The sequence below is a fragment of the Dendrobates tinctorius genome, unplaced genomic scaffold, assembly GCF_039654945.1.
Source record: "Dendrobates tinctorius isolate UK_male_01 unplaced genomic scaffold, ASM3965494v1 ptg000083l, whole genome shotgun sequence".
NCBI classification, from domain to species: domain Eukaryota; kingdom Metazoa; phylum Chordata; class Amphibia; order Anura; family Dendrobatidae; genus Dendrobates; species Dendrobates tinctorius.
This window is the reverse complement of record NW_027361751.1, coordinates 11926777-11953385: the sequence shown is the minus strand read 5'-3', so window position 1 is coordinate 11953385 and position 26609 is coordinate 11926777. Positions and strand designations below refer to the sequence as shown.

Genomic DNA, 26609 nt, shown 5'->3' with positions numbered 1-26609 from the left:
AAACAAACCACACATCCACGATTTTATCACAAAATACAGTTTAAACATTAATTTTCATAAACCTGCAGTAAGAAAAATGACCTGCAGGTGGCACCACAATACCCCAAAGCACACTACCAACACATTTGTAAATATGCACTGCCTTTTTCACTAATTACTTTGCCCCACACACACATGATACACCATTTGAAAGGTAAACTTGCCCCCTTCAGCAAGAAAACAGCCAAACAAACAACACATCCACGATTTGATCTCAAAATACAGTTTAAACATTCATTTTCATAAACCTGCAGAAAGACACAATGACCTGCAGGTGGAACCTCAACCAGATAACATTTTTTGGCCTCTGCTTATCAAAGCAATTTATTGTATTACCAATCTACATATATAAATACCTGTTTGTGTTCATCAGCTCATGAAATACATTTACATTTGACCAGTTTGCTTTTTCTGAAATTGCCTGCGCCCCCAAAGACCAATGTGTGAAAATTTTTCTCAGGCCAAGCTAGTATATATTTATTAAGGTTTATAACAGATGAACCAGAATAAGATATCTTTCTAGACAATCTTAGTGATCCTCAAAGTGGATGTAAAAGTTTTCTAATGGCTAAAACCAAATATTGATCCATATTTTTTTCTAAACTGTATCTTATTTTCTGATTATAAATTTTTTTTATTGTGTTTTGCACATGATTATGGTGCAGCAGCCCCTCTTGCCTAGACTGCTGTTAATACAATTTATACCTACTGTACAGTATGCTTTACAGAAGCTACATGGACATTAGAAGCAATAGACTGGAGGTGTTCCTTGACTTCTACATAAGAGCTTTTTAAGGCTACTTTCACACTTGCGTTTTTTGGCGCTGCGTTTTTGCGCATAAATGCGCATGCGTTTTTTTCCCTATACTTAACATGGGTGCGCATTGTCATGCGTTTGTACGCGTTTTTATGCGCATGCGTTTTTTTCTAGTGTGCGCCCGGGTGCACAAAATGCATCCTGTTGCATATTTTGTGCATCCGACCTATTTTAAAAAAACACATGTGCACACAGTCTATGGGAGCGCTGACATGCGCAGGGTCATGCGCACGTCAGCGCAAAAAAAGCATGCTTTTTTTGCAAAAACCATGCGCAATAAACAAGAAAACGCATGATGCGGGTTTTTTTATGTGTGTTTGCACTGCGCACGCAGCGCATAAAAACACAAGTGTGAAAGTAGCCTGAGCATGTTCTGTTATCTCCATAAAGATCATTGTGCAAGAAGGGAAAGGAAGTGTGCTGTGCCATCCCATATTGTGAATGGCGAATCCTGTGTTATCTACTGTATATATAGGTGTTATACTTCATTGTATGTGATGGTAATGAGATGTCCTGAAACGTCATTTGTGCTAAAAAGGAAGACGCAGACTAGCTCTGATGGATTTTTAACATTTTTGACACTGTAGATACCCGGCAGCATCAAGATCGTTAATTATTTTTAATGAAAACTATGTAGAAACTGATTTGACTTTACTAAAAACTATTTAAAATTCTGTAATTCTGTGTAAAGGCCTACATAGGCTTTCAAGAATAATAGTCAACAAGTATACTGCATCTATAGTGGTTGCATCATGACTGTTAATTAGGGCCTAATCATTGTAAGTTCAGAAACTTTTTAATATGCTAAAAATAATTTTTCATCACCTCAAAGATCTGTTTAGTTTTAGAGAATAGTTAAGCAAATACTTCACTGACAAATTTAACCTTCATTGATACATTGTCAATAATGATCAGGACAGAATAGAGTTTGGTGCATTGGGTAGACTGGATCCCCAAGCATATTAAATCATTGTATTACATCTGTTTCTAAGGCCAGATTTGTTAGTGACTGGTTTGCCAGTTAATCAACATCAGGTTTGATTTCAGGGCCGCGAAATGTGAATTAAAACAAGAGGTGATCATAAAAATGCTTTCATTCTCCAAAGGATTGAATGAGAGGGGTAAAACTGGTCCAGGCATATTGGTGCAGCTGCACAATTACACCTAAATCAATTTGCAAACTGCAGCCAAATTTAATAAAAATTTCATTTGGCACTCTGGCTTTGCCTCTCTTGGCTAAACAAAGCTGCCAGGTAAAGAGGTTTCACCATCTTGGACAATATTTTCTTTACCGGAGGGTCACCCTTGATAAACAGATCAGGGGTGGAATGGCACTCATGGATTTGTTGGCCTCTACAGTGATATTACTTAAAGCTATATAATAGGTCGTACTCTTGTACTGAACCCTGACCGGTCAATCCACCTTGACCGTTGCTCGTACTCTTCCAGTTGTTTCATTTGCTACCATCTGCCAACCAAAGGCCCATTTGCCTAAATCATAACCACATTTAAGGGTGCAATGTGCTTTGGAAATGTGTTGGTCGTGTATTTGTACACCATATTTTGATTAACTTTATGGCTATTTGATGATTTTATAAAGAAGATTTTTATCAGGAGTACTGGATGCCATCTGGAGCGAAACGGAAGGTCAGCTCACCTGAAGAATTGAGAAGTTCAAGATCATGGAGATATGTTGTGCTGTAACATCCGAGGAGAAACAAAAATCCAGCAAGAGGAGCTTTAAAAACACTGTTCTTAAAACATGTTAAAATTTATATAAAAAGAATCCATCCAATACCATATGAAAAGCAAACACAGTGTGTTGTCTTTGTTATTAGTAAAGGCAATGACTAAAGATGGTGTCTGAAACACATCTGCTTTTCCTATTATGTTGGACGGATTTTTTTCTACATGAATTTTAACATGGTCTCACAAAAAGTGAGTTTTTAAAGGGAATCTGTCACTTTATTTTAGCCCTATCAGCTGCAGCCACTGCCATCAGGGGCTTATCTATGTCATTCTCTAATGCTGTCGATAAGCCCCCGATGTAACCTGAAAGATAAGAAAAAAGAGTTAGATTATACTCACCCCGGCGTTCGGTCCGGTCCGATGGGTGTCGCCGTCCCATCCGGCGCATGCCATCTTCATACGATGATGTCATCCTCCATGCTTCTCCCTCGGCTCCAGCGCAGGCGCACTGCTCTGCCCTGTTGAGGGCAGAGTAAAGTACTGCAGTGCGCAGGCGTGGGACCTCTCTGACCTTTCCCGGCACCTGCGCACTGCAGTACTTTACTCTGCCCTCAACAGGGCAGATAAAATATGCCTGCGCAGGAGCCAAGGGAGAAGCAAGGAGGAGGACATCATCGTATGAAGATGGGAGGCGCCGGACCAGACCGCGACACCCACCGCACCTGACTCCGCCCCCCAGTGAGTATAATCGAACGTGTTTTTCTTATCTTTCAGGTTTCATCGGGGGCTTATCTACAGCATTACAGAATGACATAGATAAGCCCCTGATGGCGGTGGCCACAACTGATAGAGCTAAAATGGGGTGACAGATTCGCTGTAAGGATCTTCATGCCAAATTTTAGCTTCTCCTCAGATATTACTGATTACCTCCCTCTTAGTTTGGACTCCTAATGTAAATACTAACATGATATCTAGAAATTAGTGATGAGCGAGTATACTCATTGCTCGTGTCTTCCCGAGCATGCTCGGGTGGTCGCCGTGTATTTTGGCATTCTCGGAGATTTAGTTTTCGATGCCTTAGCTACATAATTTGCGACTGCTAGACAGCTTGAATACATGTGTGGAATGCCTGTTTGTTAGGCAATTCCCACATGTATTCAGCCTGTCTACAAGTCGCAAATCATGCAGCTGAGAAGATGAAAACTAAATCTCCGAGCACGCCAAAATACTTGGAGATCACCCAAGCATGCTCGGGGAGACCCAAGTAACGAAGCTACTCGCCCATCACTACTAGTAATCCATGAAATAGTCAAAGTAACATATTTCTTATTTCATTGCCTTTCCCTACAGCCTGCAATATAATTTCACAGTCACCCAGTGGAAAATTTACTATGATCATTCCCCATCAACATAGAAACTGCAGTTTTTCTATAATATACCCAGTTGTCATCAAAATATCCGACCTAACGCTTGGCCACTTCAATGAGCTACAGTTAAAGGTATGCTGGATATTGTATGTCTCCGATGATAGCAAGAACATGTAAATTCCACCCATTTATCTGTTGTACATATATCCTTCAGTCACCCCCAACACTAACAAACCCCAAAATATCGCAGTCTTGAGTTATTAAACTTTTGCTCTGTGTATAAATCCTTTCAGTACCGCTCATTGAGAGGTGACGCTGCCATCACATGTGTCTGGGCACAATTCAGATGTTCAGTTCCCATATGTCTCTTTTCATTTCCTCCATCTTGAACTCCATGGAGTAATTATTTTATGATCACTTAGTGGACATCTGGGGTGGTAACATAGTCCTGATGATTTTCCTCGCACATGCAAGCAATAAACCATACAAATACCTTGTATGGATCTGTGAGACCTAAACCTCATAATTGGTGGGTCACTGGGGAAGAGAATAATGAAAGATTAATCAAGATTGTGCAGAATTAGGTGCATGAATTTAGTCCCATTTTTACCCATTATTGAAAAGGAGTATTTGGGTCCTATAAGTGTTAACAGTTTAGGAGAGGCCCCTTTTTGACCAACTTCCAAGTGATGACAACTCTACTGATAGATGTGGTGAGAGGTGTTTGGGAGCAACAAATTTACCATGTTGTACTCAGCTGTTTCCCATCTTGTCTACAGAAACCACCGCCAAAAGGATGTGGAGGAGCTGGAGATTTTGTGGAGCTGTTAGGAGGCACTGGATTAGATCCATCCAATATGTTTCCTTTGGCTGACCTCTGTCACTCATTTCATGGCTCTGGTAAGAGATAATTTGCACAATATTTTAGAAATGCTTTATATTAGTACTTTATATTTTAGGATCTTTTTAAATGTTACCGTATATTTGCTAGAAATGTTTAAGGTGATTTTGTAAAATATTTTAAGAGGTAAATTTGATAATCTGTCCAAGTCTGTTGCTGAACAGAGATATTCATTACATCTACACACGCCGTCAAAATCGTTAGTAACCCTCGTTTAATGACAGAAAAATCTACATTGGTCACAGAAATAACTTTGAATCTGACAAAAGAACTTGTGTTGAGTGATACCATCCGATATTCAGAAATATCGGATCGGATTGGATCGGCCCGATACCCCAAAAAGTATCGGTATCACCGATTCCAATACCGGAAGTCCCATTCAAGTCAATGGGACAGAAATATCGGAATTAAAAAAACCCCTTTCTTGCCTTGTACATCCTGTTCAGGAGAGGCGAAGAGTGTGGGCGGTGCGTGGGCGGACACTGTGCGTGTCTGTGTGTGTGTGTGGGGTCTGTGCGGGCCTCTCGGGGGTCTGTGCCGACTGTCGGGGGCCTGTGCCGGCTGCCGGTGGTCTGTACGGGCCTCTCGGGGGTCTGTGCCGACTGTCGGGGGACTGTGCCGGCTGCCGGTGGTCTGTATGGGCCTCTCGGGGGTCTGTACAGGCCTGTCGGGGGCCTGTGCCGGCTGCCGGTGGTCTGTACGGGCCTCTCGGGGGCCTGTGTCGGCTGTTGGTGGTCTGTGCCGGCTGCCGAGGGCCTGTGCCGGCTGCCGGTGGTCTGTACAGGCCTCTCGGGGGCCTGTGCCGGCTGTCGGTGGTCTGTGCCAGCTGCCGGGGGCCTGTGCCGGCTGCCAGTGGTCTGTACGGGCCTGCTGAGGGTCTTGTGTGTGTACAGGCATCGTCCGATGGGACTACAAGTCCCATCGGGCGATGCCTGCTACAATGACAGTGATTGACACATTAGCCAATGATGGGACAGTAGTAGTCCCATCATCCGGCTAATGTGTTGAATGTAAAAAAAAAAAAAAACATACTACATACATACTACATATATACTACATTCATACAACATACATACATACTACATACATGCTACATATATACTACATTCATACAACATACATGCTACATACTACATACATGCTACATATATACTACATTCATACAACATACATATATACTACATACATGCTACATATATACTACATTCATACAACATACATACTACATATATACTACATTCATACAACATACATACATACTACATACATGCTACATATATACTACATTCATACAACATACATGCTACATACTACATACATGCTACATATATACTACATTCATACAACATACATATATACTACATACATGCTACATATATACTACATTCATACAACATACATATATACTACATACATACTACATACACTCACTGGCCACTTTATTAGGTACACCATGCTAGTAAGGGGTTGGACCCCCTTTTGCCTTCAGAACTGCCTCAATTCTTCGTGGCAGAGATTCAACAAGGTGCTGGAAGCATTCCTCAGAGATTTTGGACCATATTGACATGATGGCATCACACAGTTGGCGCAGATTTGTCGGCTGCACATCCCTGATGCGAATCTCCCGTTCCACCACATCCCAAAGATGCTCTATTGGATTGAGATCTGGTGACTGAGGAGGCCATTTGAGTACAGTAAACTCATTGTCATGTTCAAGAAACCAATCTGAGATGATTCGAGCTTTATGACATGGCGCATTATCCTGCTGAAAGTAGCCATCAGATGTTGGGTACATTGTGGTCATAAAGGGATGGACATGGTCAGCAACAATACTCAGGTAGGCTGTGGCGTTGCAACGATGCTCAATTGGTACCAAGGGGCCCAAAGAGTGCCCAGAAAAAATTCCCCACACCATGACACCACCACCACCAGCCTGAACCGTTGATACAAGGCAGGATGGATCCATGCTTTCATGTTGTTTACGCCAAATTCTGACCCTACCATCCGAATGTCGCAGCAGAAATCGAGACTCATCAGACCAGGCAACGTTTTTCCAATCTTCTACTGTCCAATTTCGATGAGCTTGTGCTAATTGTAGCCTCAGTTTCCTGTTCTTAGCTGAGAGGAGTGGTACCCAGTGTGGTCTTCTGCTGCTGTAGCCCATCTGCCTCAAAGTTCGACGCACTGTGCGTTCAGAGATGCTCTTCTGCCTACCTTGGTTGTAACGGGTGGCAATTTGAGTCACTGTTGCCTTTCTATCAGCTCGAACCAGTCTGCCCATTCTCCTCTGACCTCTGGCATCAACATGGCATTTCCGGCCACAGAACTGCCGCTCACTGGATTTTTTTTCTTTTTCGGACCATTCTCTGTAAACCCTAGAGATGGTTGTGCATGAAAATCCCAGTAGATCAGCAGTTTCTGAAATTCTCAGACCAGCCCTTCTGGCACCAACAATCATGCCACGTTCAAAGGCACTCAAATCACCTTTCTTCCCCATACTGATGCTCGGTTTGAACTGCAGGAGATTGTCTTGACCATGTCTACATGCCTAAATGCACTGAGTTGCCGCCATGTGATTGGCTGATTAGAAATTAAGTCTTAACACACAGTTGGACAGGTGTACCTAATAAAGTGGCCAGTGAGTGTATATACTACATTCATACAACTTACATACATACTACATACTACATACATGCTACATATATACTACATTCATACAACATACATACATACTACATACATGCTACATATATACTACATTCATACAACATACATGCATACTACATGCTACATATATACTACATTCATACAACATACATACTACATACATGCTACATATATACTACAGTCATACAACATACATACATACTACATACTATATACATGCCACATATATACTACATTCATACAACATACATATATACTACATACATGCTACATATATACTACTATTCATCCTGCTTTGAGCAGGGGGTTGGACCAGATGGCCCAGGAGGTCCCTTCCAACTCTACGATTCTATGATTCTATGATTCTATACAACATACATATATACTACATACATACTACATGTATACTACATTCATACAACATACATACATACTACATACATGCTACATATATACTACATTCATACAACATACATACATACTACATACATACTACATACAGTATATACTACATTCATACAACATACATACATACTACATACTACAAACATGCTTCATATATACTACATTCATACAACATACATACATAGTACATACTACATACATACTACATACATACAACATGCTACAGACATACAACATACATACATACTACATACTGCATACATAATACTACAAAAATAGTCCCTAGTCTCACTTTTGGCATTGCTGTGTGAGAAAGTTCCCACGCAGCTTTTGCCATAAAGTGAGACTAGGGACTATTTTTTTACAGTGGCGGAGGAATACCTACCTCCAATCATTGGATTATTGAAGCCCCTAGAGATCGGTCGCATCAGTTGATGCTGCTGTTCTCCACGGGAAATCGGCGTGGGACCCTCGTGGATTTCTGCGGATCAGGGAGTATATCGCTTGTTTGTTATTTTCTAATTTTTTATAGATGACACTGGCTTCGGGGATCAAAGTGACAAGTGATGGTGAGTATGTACTGTATGTCTATATGTATGTATTGTATGAATGTTTGAATGTATTGTATGCAGTATGTAGTATTTATGTATGTATGTTGTATGTCTGTAGCATGTTGTATGTAGTATGTATGTAGTATGTACTATGTATGTATGTTGTATGAATGTAGTATATATGAAGCATGTATGTAGTATGTAGTATATATGTATGTTGTATGAATGTAGTATATATGTAGCATGTATGTAGTATGTATGTATGTTGTATGAATGTAGTATATATGTAGCATGTATGTAATATGTAGTATGTATGTATGTTGTATGAATGTAGTATATATGAAGTATGTACACTCACTGGCCACTTTATTAGGTACACCATGCTAGTAACGGGTTGGACCCCCTTTTGCCTTCAGAACTGCCTCAATTCTTCGTGGCAGAGATTCAACAAGGTGCTGGAAGCATTCCTCAGAGATTTTGGACCATATTGACATGATGGCATCACACAGTTGGCGCAGATTTGTCGGCTGCACATCCCTGATGCGAATCTCCCGTTCCACCACATCCCAAAGATGCTCTATTGGATTGAGATCTGGTGACTGAGGAGGCCATTTGAGTACAGTGAACTCATTGTCATGTTCAAGAAACCAATCTGAGATGATTCGAGCTTTATGACATGGCGCATTATCCTGCTGAAAGTAGCCATCAGATGCCTGTTCTTAGCTGAGAGGAGTGGTACCCAGTGTGGTCTTCTGCTGCTGTAGCCCATCTGCCTCAAAGTTCGACGCACTGTGCGTTCAGAGATGCTCTTCTGCCTACCTTGGTTGTAACGGGTGGTAATTTGAGTCACTGTTGCCTTTCTATCAGCTCGAACCAGTATGCCCATTCTCCTCTGACCTCTGGCATCAACAAGGCATTTCCGGCCACAGAACTGCCGCTCACTGGATTTTTTTTCTTTTTCGGACCATTCTCTGTAAACCCTAGAGATGGTTGTGCGTGAAAATCCCAGTAGATCAGCAGTTTCTGAAATACTCAGACCAGCCCTTCTGGCACCAACAATCATGCCACGTTCAAAGGCACTCAAATCACCTTTCTTCCCCATACTGATGCTCGGTTTGAACTGCAGGAGATTGTCTTGACCATGTCTACATGCCTAAATGCACTGAGTTGCCGCCATGAGATTGGCTGATTAGAAATTAAGTCTTAACACACAGTTGGACAGGTGTACCTAATAAAGTGGCCAGTGAGTGTATGTAGTATACATGTATGTTATATGAATGTAGTATATATGTAGCATGTATGTAGTATGTAGTATGTATGTAGTATATATGTAGCATGTATGTAGTATGTATGTATGTTGTATGAATGTAGTATATATGTAGCACAAGACCCCCGGCAGGCCCGCACAGACCACCGGCAGCCGGCACAGGCCCCCGGCAGCCGGCACAGACCACCGACAGCCGGCACAGGCCCCCGAGAGGCCTGTACATCATGATGCGCACAGACCGCGCATCATGATGACATCATTTCAGCAGCCAATCACAGCCACAACAGTGGCTCATTGCATTATGGGGACTTCTGATATCGGTATCCGATATTGAAAATATATCGGTACTTGGTATCAGAATTCCGATACAGTGAATATCGGCCGATACCCGATATTTGCTGTATCAGAATGCTTAACACTAAAAAGAACTAATAAATAAAAAATCTATGAAAATGAACAAGTGAAAGTCAGACATTGCTTTTCAATCATGCTTCCACAGAATAAAAAAAAAAGTAAAACTCATGAAATAGGCCTGTACAGAAATGTTGGTACCCTTAACTTAATATTTTGTTTCACAACATTTTAAGGCAATCACTGCAATCAAACGATTCCTGTAACTGTCAAGGAGACTTCTGCACCTCTGTGCTTCAGTTGTCTCATGTCTGAAGGTTGCCTTTTCCAGACGGCATGTTTCAGCTCCTTCCAAAGATGCTCAATTAGATCTATGTCAGGGCTCAAAGAAGGCCACTTCAGAATAGTCCAATGATTTCCTCTTAGCAATTCTTGGGTGTTTTTAGCTGTGTTTTGGGTCATTATCATGTTGCAAGACCCATGACCTGCAACTGAGACCAAGCTTTCTGACACTGGGCAGCACATTTCTCTCTAGAATCCCTTTATAGTCTTGAGATTTCATTGTACCCTGCACAGATTTTAGACACCCTGTGCCAGATGCATCAAAGCAGCCCCAGAACATAACAGAGCCTCCTCCATGTTTCACAGTAGGGTCAGTGTTCTTTTCTTGATAGGCCTCATTTTTCCATCTGTGAACATAGAGCTGATGTGCCTTGCCAAAGTGTTCCATTTTTGTCTCATCTGTCCATAGGACATTCTCCCAGAAGTCTCAATGAACTTAAATTTCTGAATAATATGTGCAACTGTAGTCACAGGAACATCAAGCTGCTTGGAGATAGTCTTATAACTTTTACCTTTAACATGTTTGTCTATAATGTTCTTTCTAATCTCCTGAGACAACTCTTTCCTTCGTTTCCTCTGGTCCATGTAGAGTGTGATACACACCATGTCACCAAACAGCACAGTGAATATCTGTAGCCCTCTATACAGGCCCACTCACTGATTCTGTGGCGCCCCTGAGGCTTCAGTCGCCAAAGAGGTACTGCACCTTCTCCTAAGGTGTAGTGCCCCACCATCCAGGTAAGGTGGGAACTCCTGACCACGCTCCACACCTGCACCCCACACACAGGATAGTTCAGCAGGGACCCATCCATGCTTTATGCTGGAAAGGTCATTGGGTACCTTTTGTGGTCCCTGGCTTCGTAACACGAGAGGTGCTGGGGAGGCGGGTGGAGTTATATATAAAAGAGAGGGAAGGTGTAGGATTTCAGGACAGTCTGACAGAAGGTCAGTCTGGGGTGAGTCCCAGAGAGAGAGCAGGCTGACAGCAGGTCAGCCTGAGAGGAGCTCAAGGCGGTGGAAGGCAGTCAGTCAGGAGAGGCTGAGGACTGGTCTTAGTGGAACGAGCTCCTCAGGGAAAGAAAGAGAAGGAGAAAGAGACATAGGCTGAAGACTACAGATTCCATAAGAGAGAGAGAGAACAGATCGGAATGAAGGAGAATAGAAGGACGGTGGGAAGCAGGTTGAGAAAGAGAGAGAACCCTTCCAGTCCAGAGAGCGCAAAGGCCGGGGCCCGGTCCCCGAGGTTGATTGGATCTTTATGTTCGGCAGCAGACACCGGAGGAGTAGTGAGCCGCTAACGCCTTGCTCCCATCATAGACTTGGGACACAACAGCAACACGGATAGAGAGCCGGGACGCAGAGTAAAGTCCCCGAAGCAGGCTACAGCTGTCTGTCATACAAGTAAAGACTAGGAACACCTAGAGAGAGGCATTCCAGGGTAACTCAGTACTGGAGTGCTTCGCACCTAAAGGCGCATTGGAGGAGTCATTCAGTAAGGTACATGTTGGCGGAGTGTGGAAGGGAGAATCCTATCCTGCCTGGAGGTTGGTGGGAGCCCTGACCTGAAGAACACAGTACGGAGGCAGGCAGTTGTGTGAACTGCAAACAGTGAGTAAAGCTTTGGAACCGCATGCTCTGGTGTCCTCCAGTTATTCCAGCACCGCTACATCTGGGTAACATCATCCATACCATTCTGCGCCTCTCCTCATCCATTGCACCTACACTGCCCTGGGACTACAGCTCCACCTGTGGGGAGCTATACCATCTCTGCTGCACCACACCATCAGTCCCAGCGGATCTGTATGCAGCGTTGGCTTACCATCTTACTTTCCAAACACCATGGGTGGCGTCACAAACTACCTAATAAACTTTAACATCATTAACATCAACGCCATTGATATTGGGCGCCCAGGGCCACGGACTGGGTCACCGTTGCTGTGACACATTCCCGCCTCGACACCGACCCAGTACCGAGTACCCCACTACCCTGGGTGAAGCCAGCAGGGGCGACCCAATTTTGGCGTCACGAACAGGATGACGGACCCGATGCCATCGGGTTCTGTGTGCCTTGGATTTACAACTTTTGAAAATGTGCAGAAGACCAAATTTAATAGACTGTAAAATGGACGTTAGAAATGGCCGCTGGCGCAGAGAAGAAGGGCGTGAAGAGATGGGAGGTCCTAAGAAAAGACCGCGACGAGTCTTGGGCCGTCCCTGCCTGTATTACTATGTGACCGATGCATGGCCCACCCCCCGAGGGGTTCGTATACTGGCTTGGTATGGAGGCGCGGGAAGAAGACGCCGCCCCCGGAAGGAGGGGCAGAGAAAGCCAGTGGCGAGCAGAAGGGCAGAGCAAGAAGAAAGCCAGAACGCCATTTTGGAGAATGAGGGAAGGAGGCCTGCGGAGCGCGGGGAAGTGCAAACCCCCGGCGGCATGGCTGACGGCTCCAACCCTGAAGCTGGCATGATTTGCCCGCAGCTACAAGATGAAATCACCGAACTGACTACCCGTCTGCAGCTAAGAAGAGAAGCGCTGGAGAGGCTGAGATGGCAGAGCGCCCCGGCGGGGCCTACATCAGCGGTACCCTCTCCATCGGTACCTGCCACTGCCGCACCAGACTGCTCCCCGGCAGCGTTAACTTTCACCTCCACGCTGTCCGTGCGGCTGAGTCCCGCTCGCCCAAAGAAGTCACCGGAGGACCCTGGAGCTGAGACCGTGCTCCCGTCTGGACCTGTTGCGGCTGTGCAGGTACCAACCGAAGCCTCCGTGGACCCACAGCTACCATCTGCTCCGTCACCGCCTGCACCGGAGCAGAGGCCGCACCGCCAGAAGACCCCAGGTATTTTGGATGTTCCTACTCCTGGGAAGGCCCTGGGGTGTACCGCAGTCGCAGCGGCTGGCCAGGTCGTCCTGGATCTGGTCTGGGACCGGGATGCTGGTGCTGTGGGTGAAAGCAGGTCCCGGGAGGAGCAGAATGAGGCCTATTGCCAAGCCACCATTACAAAGCTAGCAGCGGAGTACTGGGATAGGGAGCAGAGGAAGCAGGCTGTGTTGGGCCCGGATCTGGCCCGGAAGGAAAGGGCCCATGCAGGTCATCATGGCACCCGGGATGCAGCCGGATGGGGGCAGGTGCTGAATGTGAATAATCAGAGGGGTTTTGGATTCATCGCGGACCCCAAGCGCATTGGTGACCTGTTCTTCAACCGGCGGGATGTAGAGTCCCATCTGAGGAGAGGACATCCAGGTAGAGACCTGCAGCCTGGGGAGTATGTGACCTTCACCCGGCAAGAAGGACTCCGGAGTTGGTACGCCCTGAATGTACGACATATCCCTGCAGAGTTCATCGAGAGGTACCTGCCATCGAAACCAGTCAATGCCCCTCCATCCACCGGTACCACTCAGACTACTCTGGTACCTGATCCTAGGAACCAAGCTGCTCTTGAAACACCTCCAGTTCGGCAGCCCAAATCAAAGATCCCTGGCTTGACACCGTGGGAAGAGGACTACCTAAAAATAGTCAATGATTATCTCGAATATGGTGATGGTTCAGCTTCCAGAACCCCAGGAGGGGACCACAATTGAAAATTAGAGTTACTAAATCTCGTTACCCAGGAGGGTTTGTTGCACCAGTTGTGCCTTGTTTTGCTATCATGTTTTTCCGGTAGCACTTTTGTTGCCTGTTTTTCTACAAATGGAACTGTGGAGATCATGAACACTGTGTGATCCAAAACTTTCTTGTAAATAGTTTGCACCCCTTTGGGTGCTCTCTCTTGGTTTTACATATAGAAAGACTCTTTGCAAAGATAATGTTTCTGCATGGACACTTTTCAAAGAATGATGTCTACCTCAAGGGACACTGCAAGAAAGCCCGGCTGGGAGCAGTGTTCAGCACCTTACAAGAATTTTGAATGTTTTATGATAACATATTTGATAATGTTAAATGTCTTTTATAGAATATTTGATACAGAGAATTAGAAAAGTTTTGAGATAGAATGCGAGAATTGAATAAAGAATACAGAATTGAAAGTGACAGGTGACAGGCCAAGAGTAGATGGTCAGTGTCTTGCGTCCAGTAGAAGAAAGAAAGAAAAAGAATAATTGATAGAAAATGTAATAAAGAAAATGTGTTGAGTATAGCACTTCGAATTGAGAATTGCACTTAAGTAAATTTTTGATATTAAGATAGGAAGTTAACCTGTTTGTAACGTTTAAGAAATGTACCTCCTACATTAGGAAGATTAGATAAGTATTGTTGAGTAGCATTTAAAAAAATTTTGTGTGTTCCTGTATTGTACCTTTTGTTGTCTTGCAGCCCGCGGACATGCTGTGTTTAACGGGGGGGTATGTGGCGCCCCTGAGGCTTCAGTTGCCACAGAGGCACTGCACCTTCTCCTAAGGTGTAGTGCCCCACCATCCAGGTAAGGTGGGATCTCCTGACCATGCTCCACACCTGCACCCCACACACAGGATAGTTCAGCAGGGACCCATCCATGCTTTATGCTGGAAAGGTCATAGGGTACCTTTTGTGGTCCCTGGCTTTGTAACACGAGAGGTGCTGGGGAGGCGGGTGGATTTATATATAAAAGAGAGGGAAGGTGTAGGATTTCAGGGCAGTCTGACAGAAGGTCAGTCTGGGGTGAGTCCCAGAGAGAGAGCAGGTTGACAGCAGGTCAGCCTGAGAGGACCTCAAGGTGGTGGAAGGCAGTCAGTCAGGAGAGGCTGAGGACTGGTTTTAGTGGAACGAGCTCCTCAGGGAAAGAAAGAGAAGGAGAAAGAGACGTAGACTGAAGACTACAGATTCCATAAGAGAGAGAGAGAACAGATCGGAACGAAGGAGAATAGAAGGATGGTGGGAAGCAGGTTGAGAAAGAGAGAGAACCCTTCCAGTCCAGAGAGCGCAAAGGCCGGGGCCCGGACCCTGAAGTTGATTGGATCTTTATGTCCGGCAACAGACACCGGAGGAGTAGTGAGCCGCTAACGCCTTGCTCCCATCATAGACTTGGGACACAACAGCAACACGGATAGAGAGCCGGGACGCAGAGTAGAGTCCCCGAAGCAGACTACAGCTGTCTGTCATACAAGTAAAGACTAGGAACACCTAGAGAGAGGCATTCCAGGGTAACTCAGTACTGGAGTGCTTCGCACCTAAAGGCGCATTGGAGGAGTCGTTCAGTAAGGTACATGTTGGCGGAGTGTGGAAGGGAGAATCCTATCCTGCCTGGAGGTTGGCTGGAGCCCTGACCTGAAGAACACAGTACGGAGGCAGGCAGTTGTGTCAACTGCAAACAGTGAGTAAAGCTTTGGAACGGCATGCTCTGGTGTCCTCCAGTTATTCCAGCCCCGCTACATCTGGGTAACATCATCCATACCATTCTGCGCCTCATCCATTGCACCTACACTGCCCTGGGACTACAGCTCCACCTGTGGGGAGCTATACCATCCCTGCTGCACCACACCATCAGTCCCAGCGGATCTGTATGCAGCGTTGGCTTACCATCTTACTTTCCAAACACCACGGGTGGTGTCACGAACTACCTAATAAACTTTAACACCATTAACATCAACGCCATTGATATTGGGTGCCCAGGGCCACGGACCGGGTCACCGCTGCTGTGACACATTCCCGCTTCGACACCGGCCTGGTACCGAGTACCCCGCTGCCCTGGGTGAAGCCCGCGGGGGCGACCCAATTCCAAGATTGTAGACACCTGTGATGCTAATTAGTGGACACACCTTGATTTAACATGTCCCTTTTGTCACATTATTTTCAGGGGTACCATCATTTCTGTACAGGCCTATTTTATGAGTTAAATTTTTTTTTTTTAAATTCTGTGGAAACATGGTTGAAAAGAAATGTCTGACTTTAATTTCTTCATTTTCATAGATTTTTGATTTATTATTACTTTTGCCAGATTCAAGTTATTTCTGTGACCATTGTGGTTTGTTTTGTCATTAAACAAGGGGTACCAACAATTTTGACCACGTGTGTATATTAAAGTATGGACTGTAAACACTTTATGGCATTGCTTAGTCAAACTGTAGCGATGCCCAAGTTGAATCCTCCATGTATTCTTAGCCCTGTAACCCAATATCATGTTAAAAAGAAGAGTGGCTTAATGGCACACCCCATTGTATTTAGCACCCTCGAGTAGCCTGGATCATGCTTTATAGGACCCAACAGCAGAAAAGAATGCTCCCTCTTCTGTAGAAATATACAGTATTCATCCTACATTTTACATATGTTATTAAAGGTCACCCCACTAGGACTTTCTCATTTACTGATCACTTTCACAACATACTACTGGGACCCCTACTTCCAGCCCTAAAATATTAGGGCTTCTTATTATTCCTCACCAGAATTGCAAAACATATGAATTGGAGCTTAAAATGCAAAGATGCAAGTGCGCTTTAATAGTGCATTAGTCTCTGTTATAGCGACGATCATCAAAGCCAAACCAATGAGTAAGTAATAAAATGGTTGTCTCATTATGTGTGTTCCCGAGCCTTTTAGCTTCCTGTTTGCCTGTAAGGGGGTGGTGTGCACCTGATCATTGACAGTTCGAACCAGCCGAATGGCTGCACTGTTGGTTCAAACTTTCCCTCTCAGATTTTGCAAGCAAAAGCAGTTTTGCCTCTGCAGTGTTTGGAGGAACACATGATCACAGAATATGGCAAAATCCAGCAATCTATGCCAGCTTCATAGCAGTGCTAGCAAGGTGTATAGCAAAGTGTAAGTTTGGACTTAACATTGGTGCACCGTCTGCAGCTATGCAGGGGACTCGAGGAAACGGGGCCACTTTCACCTTCAGATCCACAAGCAGGTCCTACCACAGACACAAAGAGGGGCCCTCTTGCACAAAGGCCCTCTTCCGTTTGTGTCCACCACTGCAAAGAGCTCTAAATTATAATATGCAAACTATAAAATAGGTGTAACCTATAAAATTAGAAATCCTTCCTTTCTTGAGAATGAAATGGATTTTTAATGAAAGGTAAATTGCAAAATGCTACGCACATTCCATACAGACAAGGGGAAAAGGGGAAGCCGCACCTACATCCAACTGATCCCTGTACAGTCTAGTCAATCCCTTGCCACACAACTACAACCATCACCTTGGACCTGACTCCTTAAAAAGCTGTCTAGGGGTTTCTATTGCCTCCTGAGGAATCAGAGAGGAGGCCCCAGCACACTACCAGCATGGGGAGAGGAAGGTATGCAGGTGGACACGAAGACCCAGGGTGAGAAACTTAAAGCACATTCAGAAAAGATGAGAGAGAATAGTAAGGAGTACGAAAACATAAATGCAGCTACAATAAACTCCCAGAAATCTAAAAGTGATAACAGGAAAAAGGATGCTGGGAAGGTAGGCAAACAGACACAAAGCAAGAATAGAAGCAGTGTAAGTCCAGTGGTAAGTCCCTTGGCTACAGAGCTGGAACTCCTTAGCACAAATCTACCTTGAAGTATAGCCAGCAAGGAAGTACAGTGAAGGGATAATATAGAAAGCCCCACTCAGAACGTGATAGGGCAAACCAAAATGAAAAACATCAGGAAAGGAGCAAACCAAGAAGGAAGAATAAAGACAATAGAACAATCAGCATTTGGCGAGGGAAGCAAAAGAGCAATAGCACAGCAGACAGAAAAATTGACTACAAAGCAACAGGTCACTGGATCAAATACACAAACCGAACAATAACACAAAAGTTCTTGCTTTGTAATGACTTGACAATTTGACCCATTTAAAATCAATATGGTTCCATTGCTAACTTCTATTTCTTATATCTGCAGCACAAATGAAGATTGGCTGTGACAACAGTGTTTTACGGATGGTGTCAAGCGGTAAATTTATTAACAGAGTAACATTCGAGTATAGTCAGCTTGACAGGCAACTGGAAAGACAGCAAGGCAATACTGTGGAAGACGTCTGCTCACCTCTTGATTGATCCAGTGGCTTTTTTAAGTGAGAGAATTTTTTTGCAATAAAGGAATTAATCAACGGTTCATTTATAATATATTATTTCTCTTTCTGCGTTTCCAAACCAGGGTACAAATATAATACGTATAATTGTATAGATTATTTTTATACAATGATCTTCACTTCTGTAATTTAAAAGGGAACCTGTTAGGTTCTCAGATTGTCCCTAACTGATACCAGTAGTGGAACGGGTACAGATTTCTTTAATTTGATCATGCCTTTTATATAACTTTTATCGTGCAGCCCTGCATACCCTAATGAAGCAAGACTAGTCAGGTGGGCGTCTCTTTCCCAGAACTAGTCCTGCCTTAGAATTTCGGCCTGCACAGTGCTGCTACCATAACCAGTATTGCATGCAGGCTGTCAATCACGGAGGGGCTGGACTAACTCAGCTTCACTAGTATACATGGCACTGTAGATTAACTGTAATGTTTGGTGAATTAAATTTTAATCAGTTACATAAAAGACATGATCAGATCAAAGAAATTTGCACCCCCTGCTTTTGGGGACAGCCAAGGGACCTGACAGTTTCCCTTTCCAGGAAGATTCCCATTAGGTTAGGCCTGTTTCACACATCAGTTTTTTGTGTCAGTCAAAATCAGCCAAAATGGCGGAAAGCGGATCTGTTGCTAAAGTGATGTGAACAGATGCCACCGGACCATTTTTTTGACGGATCCGATGAATGACGAATTTTAAAGGAACCGTAGCCCGGGGGGAGGGAGAGAGAGAGAGAGAGAGAGAGAATTTTTTCTGTTTGGCAGAAATGATTTTAGGGTTAAATTTCCGCCTGACTTCATTCCTCCGGGCATGCGCACTCTAAAATGCGGATCCTGCAGCAAAAAAAGTTGCATGGTCCGTCCGGGCATGTCGGCGGATGCAAAAAAAATTGGCGGATCCGCCCAAAAACGGATCCAACGGATGGCCATCCGTCAAGATCCGCCGGGAATGCATCTCAATGGGGAGAAAAATGGATCCGCCAAAAAAAAATGGCGGATCCGTTTTTTTTTAAAAACGGCGGATTTTGACTGATGGTCAAAAACGGAAGTGTGAAACAGGCCTTATAATTGTTTTATGTATACGATGACACTGATCTCTACAGTGCTGTGCAAATTATTTGGGACAAAGCATTTTTTACGTAAAATTGTAAGTTGGTTACCAGTCAGTGATTCAAACCAGTTTTAACTGCTTGGAACAGGTGTGAGTGCCTGTTAATTAATTTGCACAGCACTGTAAGTGAAGGGACTGTCACAAAGGAACTTTATGAGGTCAAGTATACTGTGTGGACTACTCTCAAAGACGGAATCAAATAATTAAGATTCTAAAAAGAAGTAGGCACTGTAAAAATATACTGTAGCAAGGATGTGTCTATACATTCAGGTCCACTATGTCTATGGCCACAATTACAAAGCCAGGCGCAAATTGATTTGCCTGTCAACATTTATCTTAAAAATCTTTAAAATCTGGCAAATGCCTTTCTTAAAGAGAATCTGTCGCCAAGTTTTGCTACCTCATCTGAAAGCACCATGGTTAGGGGCTGAGACCCTGATTCCAGTGATGTGTCACTTGCTGGTCTGCATGCTATCATTTTAATAAAATCACAGTTTTCTCTGCTGCAGTTCTCTAAATGCTGAGCTTTGAATAAACCCACCCACACTAGTGATTGGCAGCCGTCTGTGTACACTGTGCATAGTCTGAAAGCAGCTAATCAGTGTTGTGGGCAGGTTTCCACAAATAAATTGACTAGGAGGTACGATATATATATATATATATATATATATATATATATATAGTCCTGTAGTGATAATTTCCTGCTGATAAAACACTGACTTTCATGAGACAACAGCACACTGCCTACTAAGTGACACATCACTGAAAGCAGGCTCTCAGCCCCTAGCATCCTGCTGCTCTCATATTACATAGCAAAAACCTGCAATTTCCTTCAAAGAATCCTAATAGTCACCAAATTAGCAAAACTTGAATTAAATTGGAAAAAAATTAATCATCACTTACTTTCAGTTGCAATATATTTATAAAAACTTTCCGCAAGATCATGAATCATTAAGGATAACACTGCTGATTGTTCTCGCTGTACCTAATCTCGATGTCTATAGAAAATTCAACTGTCCAACAGAAAAGCCAGAGGTGGACATTCTATGTATTCTGTTGATAAAATCCTTTATCAATGTAAAATATGTTACGTTAATAAATAATAGTATAGATAATAAGTTATTTATTTGCAATTATGTTTGTAATAAAAATAATTCAAACATTAATAAATATACACAGAAATGTAGCATCTAAGTGGGTTCATTTCTCTGATTTCTGCCAACTTGCACGTTTTCTGAAAAAAAACTGCACAGTAAGAAAAATACAATTGCTAAAGGGATCCTCTACTTTTTTAAAACCCAATTTTATCCCAAAAATGACCTACATATCTGATATCAGATCACAGGATGTTCTACTCGTACCCTCAGTGATCAGCTGTAATTTATGGGGGAACATTGCAGTAAGGGGTCAAATTCCCTAGTCCACCACCAAAATCAAACCAAGTATTAAATGCACGGACTGGGACCTCTAAAACCATTCCCACAGGAAGAGCTGCAAGGAAGTGCCACCATTCTTCGCCTGGTTTGTACCTCCACCATTATTCTTTCATTTTTGCCATTTTTAGGAAAGAGGCTGTCTGATGGCATCTTGCACCCGAAATTTAATACTATGTTAAATATACTGGATTTCTCCACTACAGTAATTGATGGCATTAGAGATGAGCGACTTTGCCTTTTTTTCGGGTTGAGTCGGGTTTCATGAAATCCGACTTTCGCAAAAGTCGGGTCGAACGAAATCGTCTGACTATAGGGAAAAGTCGGAGGCTGACTGAAACACGAAACTCAATGCAAGTCAATGGGGAAGCAAACTCGGCAGGGAGTGGAAGACAGTAAACACACCCACAGTGCCCATTTCAATGCCAAAAACATCAATTCTTATAACTGAAGCTTGTCAACCTTAATTTACTTCCTAATAATAGTTACGCATTGAAAACTGGGGCTTATTTGGCTAAAGTTGTGGGGGGGTAGGGCTGGCCCAGGATTTCGTGTGCCCTGGGCCAAAGAGTGTCAGTGCACCCCTTTAACACATACCACAACTCTTGATGCTCCGATACGCCACAGAAATATAGGTATAGTACAATGACACATACTTCACTGCTTACATGACATGACTGATCTATTTTAAATTGTACAATAGCTCAAAAACAGGACAGTATATTACTCCATACAGTGTTATGGCCACCACATTGTGCGACATACAGAATAATGAGCCCCATATATTTCTCCATACCAAATAATTAGTCACATATAATGTCCCATACAGTATCTGATGAGCTCCACATAATGCTCCATATATAATGGGCCCCATTTGTAATGCTCCAGTGTATAATGGGCCCCTTAGATGCTGCTTCAGTGTCTGATTTGCCCCATTTACAATGCTCCAGTACATGATGGGCCTCATGGATGATGCTCCAGTGTATCATGGGCCCTAATAATGCTCCATATATAATGGGCCCCATTTGTAATGCTCCAGTGTATAACGGGCCCCTTAGATGCTGCACCAGTGTCTGATCTGCCCCATTTACATTGCTCCAATACATGATGGGCCCTATTTTTAATTAACCCAGGCATGGTATGTGAAAAGAGCTCCATGGAGTAATCTGAGGTGTGTGCTTCCACATCCTTCTCTTTTGGTGTGAGTGAAGCACACAAGGAAAAGGGTTGCTCCTGACCAGAAGCCTGCAGTTACGACTCAGTGCTTGCATTTTTAACAACTTCAGTAGAGGAGGCGATAGAGCTGGAGGCTGTTTCAGCAATGTAAGCCATACACAGTTCCTGATACTCTGGCTTTAAAAGCAGTCTACCTACTCCCAGAAAAGGGAGCCTTACAGGCCTTCCAGAGCTACACCATGACGCTGGCTCAACACCTCCTGCCTTAGCTGCTATTGCATTTTTGGCACTACCAGCAGATGCATCACCGCCACCATCAGTACCAGGTGGCCCTCCACGCCCACATCCGCGTCCTCTTCCACCATACGTCTTCATGTTTTTGAAAATGGACCCAAAATACCAGCAGATATATGGTACTGTATCAGAAGCGTACAGCTCTATACAGTCTATGGATAACAGTAAATCTCCGTATATATTTCATGAAGCATACACATACGCTCACAGGCTCAGTATGGATTACCCAATAAAATAACAAGTTGAAAAAGGGTACAGTATCACCAGATACAAGGTATATATAGTATAGTGTAAACATTCTGATTCTCCGTATACATTTCAGGAGGCAGACACAAACGCTCTCAGGCCCAGTATGGATTACACAAGAATATGAAAAGCTGTAAATGGGTTATGTAACACAAGCATACAGCTGTATACAGTGTTGGGGTAATCTTAAAGTTCCAAATATATTGCCGGAGTAACAGACAGACGTTTTACAGGCTCATTATGGATTACATCAGAATCTAAATAGCTAAAAAGGTTACTATTTCAGAAGCGTTCTGCTGTATACAGTGTTGGCCAAATTGAAAATATCGGTATATATTTCCGTAGTCACCCTCAGACGCTCACTCAGTTTGGTTTTGACCATAATAAAAAATGTTGTAAAAAAGGTCCTGGATAACAAGAGAGCAAATATATATTTTTTAGGGTACAACTGAAATCTCCGTATAAATAGTCCCGTAGTCACTCTGAGATGCTTACACAGTATGGATTTGAATATAATGCTAAAAGTCGAACAAAGGTATTGTATAACAAGATTCAAGCTGTATCGAGTATAGTGTAAAAATTTGTTTCTCCGATTCAACGTATATATAGAAGGCGTAACCCACACATGCTCACTCACTATGGATGATGTAGGGAAGGTGGACTGACAGACAAACCAGCCTGTAGTGAGAAGCAGAGGTGTAGCGCAGTGTAGGTGTGAAACCGCTAAGATAAAGAGAAAGGGTGCAGTGTTTTAGCTTGCCCATTGGAGGGCAGTGTAGGAGTGGGACTGAATAACTACCATTGGTCAGAGAAACTTAGGTGATGGTGGGCGGAGTTACCAGAACTCGAAGTATAAAAGGCTGAGGGAAGGTTCTGGAAGAGTCAGTCAGCGAAGGGAGCAAAGTAAAGAGGAAGTTCTGCTGAGGAAATAGAGACAGTGGAAAGGCTCCAGAGAGGACTGACAGTTGAGGCACTCATGGGGGGTGGCCCAGAGGACGGTAGCCACAGACGAAGATGGCCTGGGGCTATCATACGGATGGTGTGCTCAGACTGGTGCAGCCCTGTGGTGGTTGGGCCTAGGCCAGCCACAGTGGAAGAGCCACAGAGGATGCCACAATTATAGTTACAAAGGAAGTGAAGGTACCGGGGCCTGTGGTGAATTGCTGTTGTCGACAGAAGGATGGGCACTAAAAACGGACCTGTTCAATACAAACTCTGTATCAGTCTCATGTTTGTCTGCAGCAAGAAGAGGTCCCCCCCACAGTTGGTTATCCTACAGATGATACTTTAACACAAATTTTTGAAACAAGGTACTGTATCAGCACATACCAGGTGTGTCCAATCTAGGGTTAAATTTCCGTCTATACTTCCGGAGTCAGACACAGACACTCACAGGGTCACTATGTATTACACCAGAATTAAAAAAGTAGAAAAAGGGAAAGGTATTCATAGCGTACACCAGTATACAGTGTTGTGGTACTTTTAAATCTTCGTATATATTTCAAACTCAGTAAGCCAGTCAAGAATCTCCACTACTGGAAACTACATGGATACAAGTATAGACGCAAAGTCGAGTGTTAGCAGAAATTTTGGAATTACTCATCGCGGGGAAACCTCCCGGTAGATGTTGCAGAGGCGATGCAGACCCTCAATTACTGTGTCTGTGGAGAAAGCAAAAAAGTTTCTTTGTGAAGAAAGGATTGCTTTATCGCAGTAGCGTGGATCACATCACCGTTACTTGTCTCCATTAAATTGTGATCAAAGGGAGAGATGTACCCATGGTCCTCACTGCCTATCTGTCACGATGACCCGTCCTGTGGGACACGACCAGCAGGTCGGTAACTAAAACAACAAGACGCGGCACGTGATACTGTCCTGTGTGACATGGCCCGCAGGCCGGTAACTAAAACAACAAGCCACGGGGAAAGGGGAAACAGTTACAACAGTGTGCCCTGCGATAGGGAAAGGGGACATGGAGACCTCCTGCACTCCCCTGAGTCAGTGTCCCTAACGCTCCTAACGTTCCCTATGCCAGTTCCGCACCGGGCGCCGATCAGGAACCTGTCGCCCTAGCACACCCTACACCTATCCCTTACTAGGGAACTGGCTGGAGCAGGCACTGGCCCCACCGCTGTACTAATACACACTAAGGAAAAACAAACAGGGAAACACCACTTACCTTTACTCTGTTGCTCTTGCACCTGGCAACAGAGTCCACCACCAGAATGCAGCTTTCCTCCTGAATCGCTGGCACCAAGCTCTGTCAGAGCTACAAGGAAATCCCCTATGACTCCTTCCACACCAGGGCTAAGACAGTGCTGCAAGGAACGTTCTCCAGCTCCTTCCTCCACCAAGGATGGTTGAAATGAATACTATCACCAACGCTGATTGCAACACCTGTGACTCTTTTATAGCAGAGCCAGCAATCAGACCTGCATTATAAACATGTGCACTTAACTAAAGAAAAAGAGTGCAATGATGCTCACCACCACAGGGGACAAACTTAGAACAAACGACACCACAGTGCAATAATCTAAATGGCCACGGGGCAAAAACCACACTTAAGCACAGCTTAAGGAAAAAAAAAAGGTTACCTGTGCTTTTATCTGTCCTGACCCCACATGGATCATGACACTATCATGATGTGTGTGGTCATTTTGGAGTGCAAAAGACAGAAGCCACAGGCCGTAGGCGATTCTATTGGATTGGCATGAGAGGAGACATTGAAAAATGGCAGGAATGTCACATGTCTGTGACTATCACAACTGTGAAAGATGATCATAAACCACCACTACATCTGCTTGTAAGTTGACGTCCATTTCAAATGGTAGCCATTGATCATCTGAAGGTAGAGGCCAGCAGGACACGCCATAGCTACATCTTAACCATCATTGATCAATACACCAAATTTCTAGTGGCTGTCCCTGTGAAGGATTTAACTGCACAAACTACACAGCGGTGGAGCAGGGAGAGGTAAGTATTGCAACTTGCAAGTTCTGTTGCCATGACCAAGCAGGGGGGCACAATCGTGGTTGATGGTACTGGCACAGGGCCCCTCATAGTTCGCTAGTGTGTCTGACGCCGAGTGGGCCCTCCCACCATCTGAGACATTGTGTTGGACTATGAGGGGCCCTGTGCCATTGCCGTCAGCCATCAGTGGGCCCATCCACCTGTTCAGAGCAACGGCACTTGCCTGGGTGCACCAGGTCTTGACCCCAGCTGTTGGGGGAGGGGTGGGCAGAACAGTTAGGGAGGTTTAAAAATTGGCATATGTAGATGTGTTGGCTGGACATTCAGCTGCTGCAAAGGGCTTAATTGGGCAAGGCCGAGGAAGAGGAGGAAAAAAACAAAGCACTTTTCTGGTAACCTATGTGTCATCAGGGGAAGGTGGGACAAAATCCTTTGAAACCCATGCATGGTTCATTTTAATGAAGGTTAGATCATCAAGATTTTGGGTCGACAGACGGGTCCTTTTTTCTGTTAGGATTGATCCAGCAGCACTGAAGACTCTTTCAAATAACGCACTAGCAGCAGGGCAAGCGAGCTCCTGTAAGGCATATTGTGCCAATTCAGGCCAGGCGTCCAGTTTAGAGGGCCAATAGTCAAAGGGAATGACCTGTGAGGGAGAACATCGATATGGGAGGAAAAGTAATTTGTAACCATAGTTGACAACTGCTGCCTCCTGTCACTTTTAGTTGATGCAGTATTAGCAGTAGTGTGAGCGGTACTTGAGAAATCATTCCACAACATGGTCATTAAACCCCTGTCTCCAACGCCACTTCTGCTGTGTGCACCACAAACACCTCTTCCATTGTGCCCACTATGGCTCGTGGGAGAACCAGCACCGCTGCTGTGTGCTGAGAAAGCCTCAAACGAACGGTTTACCAGAGTTGCTTGTTTGTTTACCATTAATATCTCTAGGTTCTCCTGTGGCATGATGATGTGTAATTTGCCTTTGTAGCATGGATCGAGGATGCTGGCCA

General features: G+C 44.1%; 1 protein-coding gene across 2 annotated transcripts in view; it reads left to right on the top strand.

Moving 5' to 3' along the window:
* Window positions 1-20671, top strand: part of CRHBP (corticotropin releasing hormone binding protein) — a 129059-nt gene extending 108388 nt beyond the window's left edge. For both annotated transcript variants that reach the window (XM_073584121.1, XM_073584120.1), the window contains exons 5-7: window positions 3896-4044; window positions 4692-4812; window positions 18184-20671. In XM_073584121.1, the coding sequence (XP_073440222.1) occupies window positions 3896-4044; window positions 4692-4812; window positions 18184-18338 (425 nt within the window). In that variant the 3' untranslated portion in view covers window positions 18339-20671. The remainder of the gene's footprint in view (window positions 1-3895; window positions 4045-4691; window positions 4813-18183) is intronic.
* Window positions 20672-26609: the final 5938 nt, after the last annotated feature.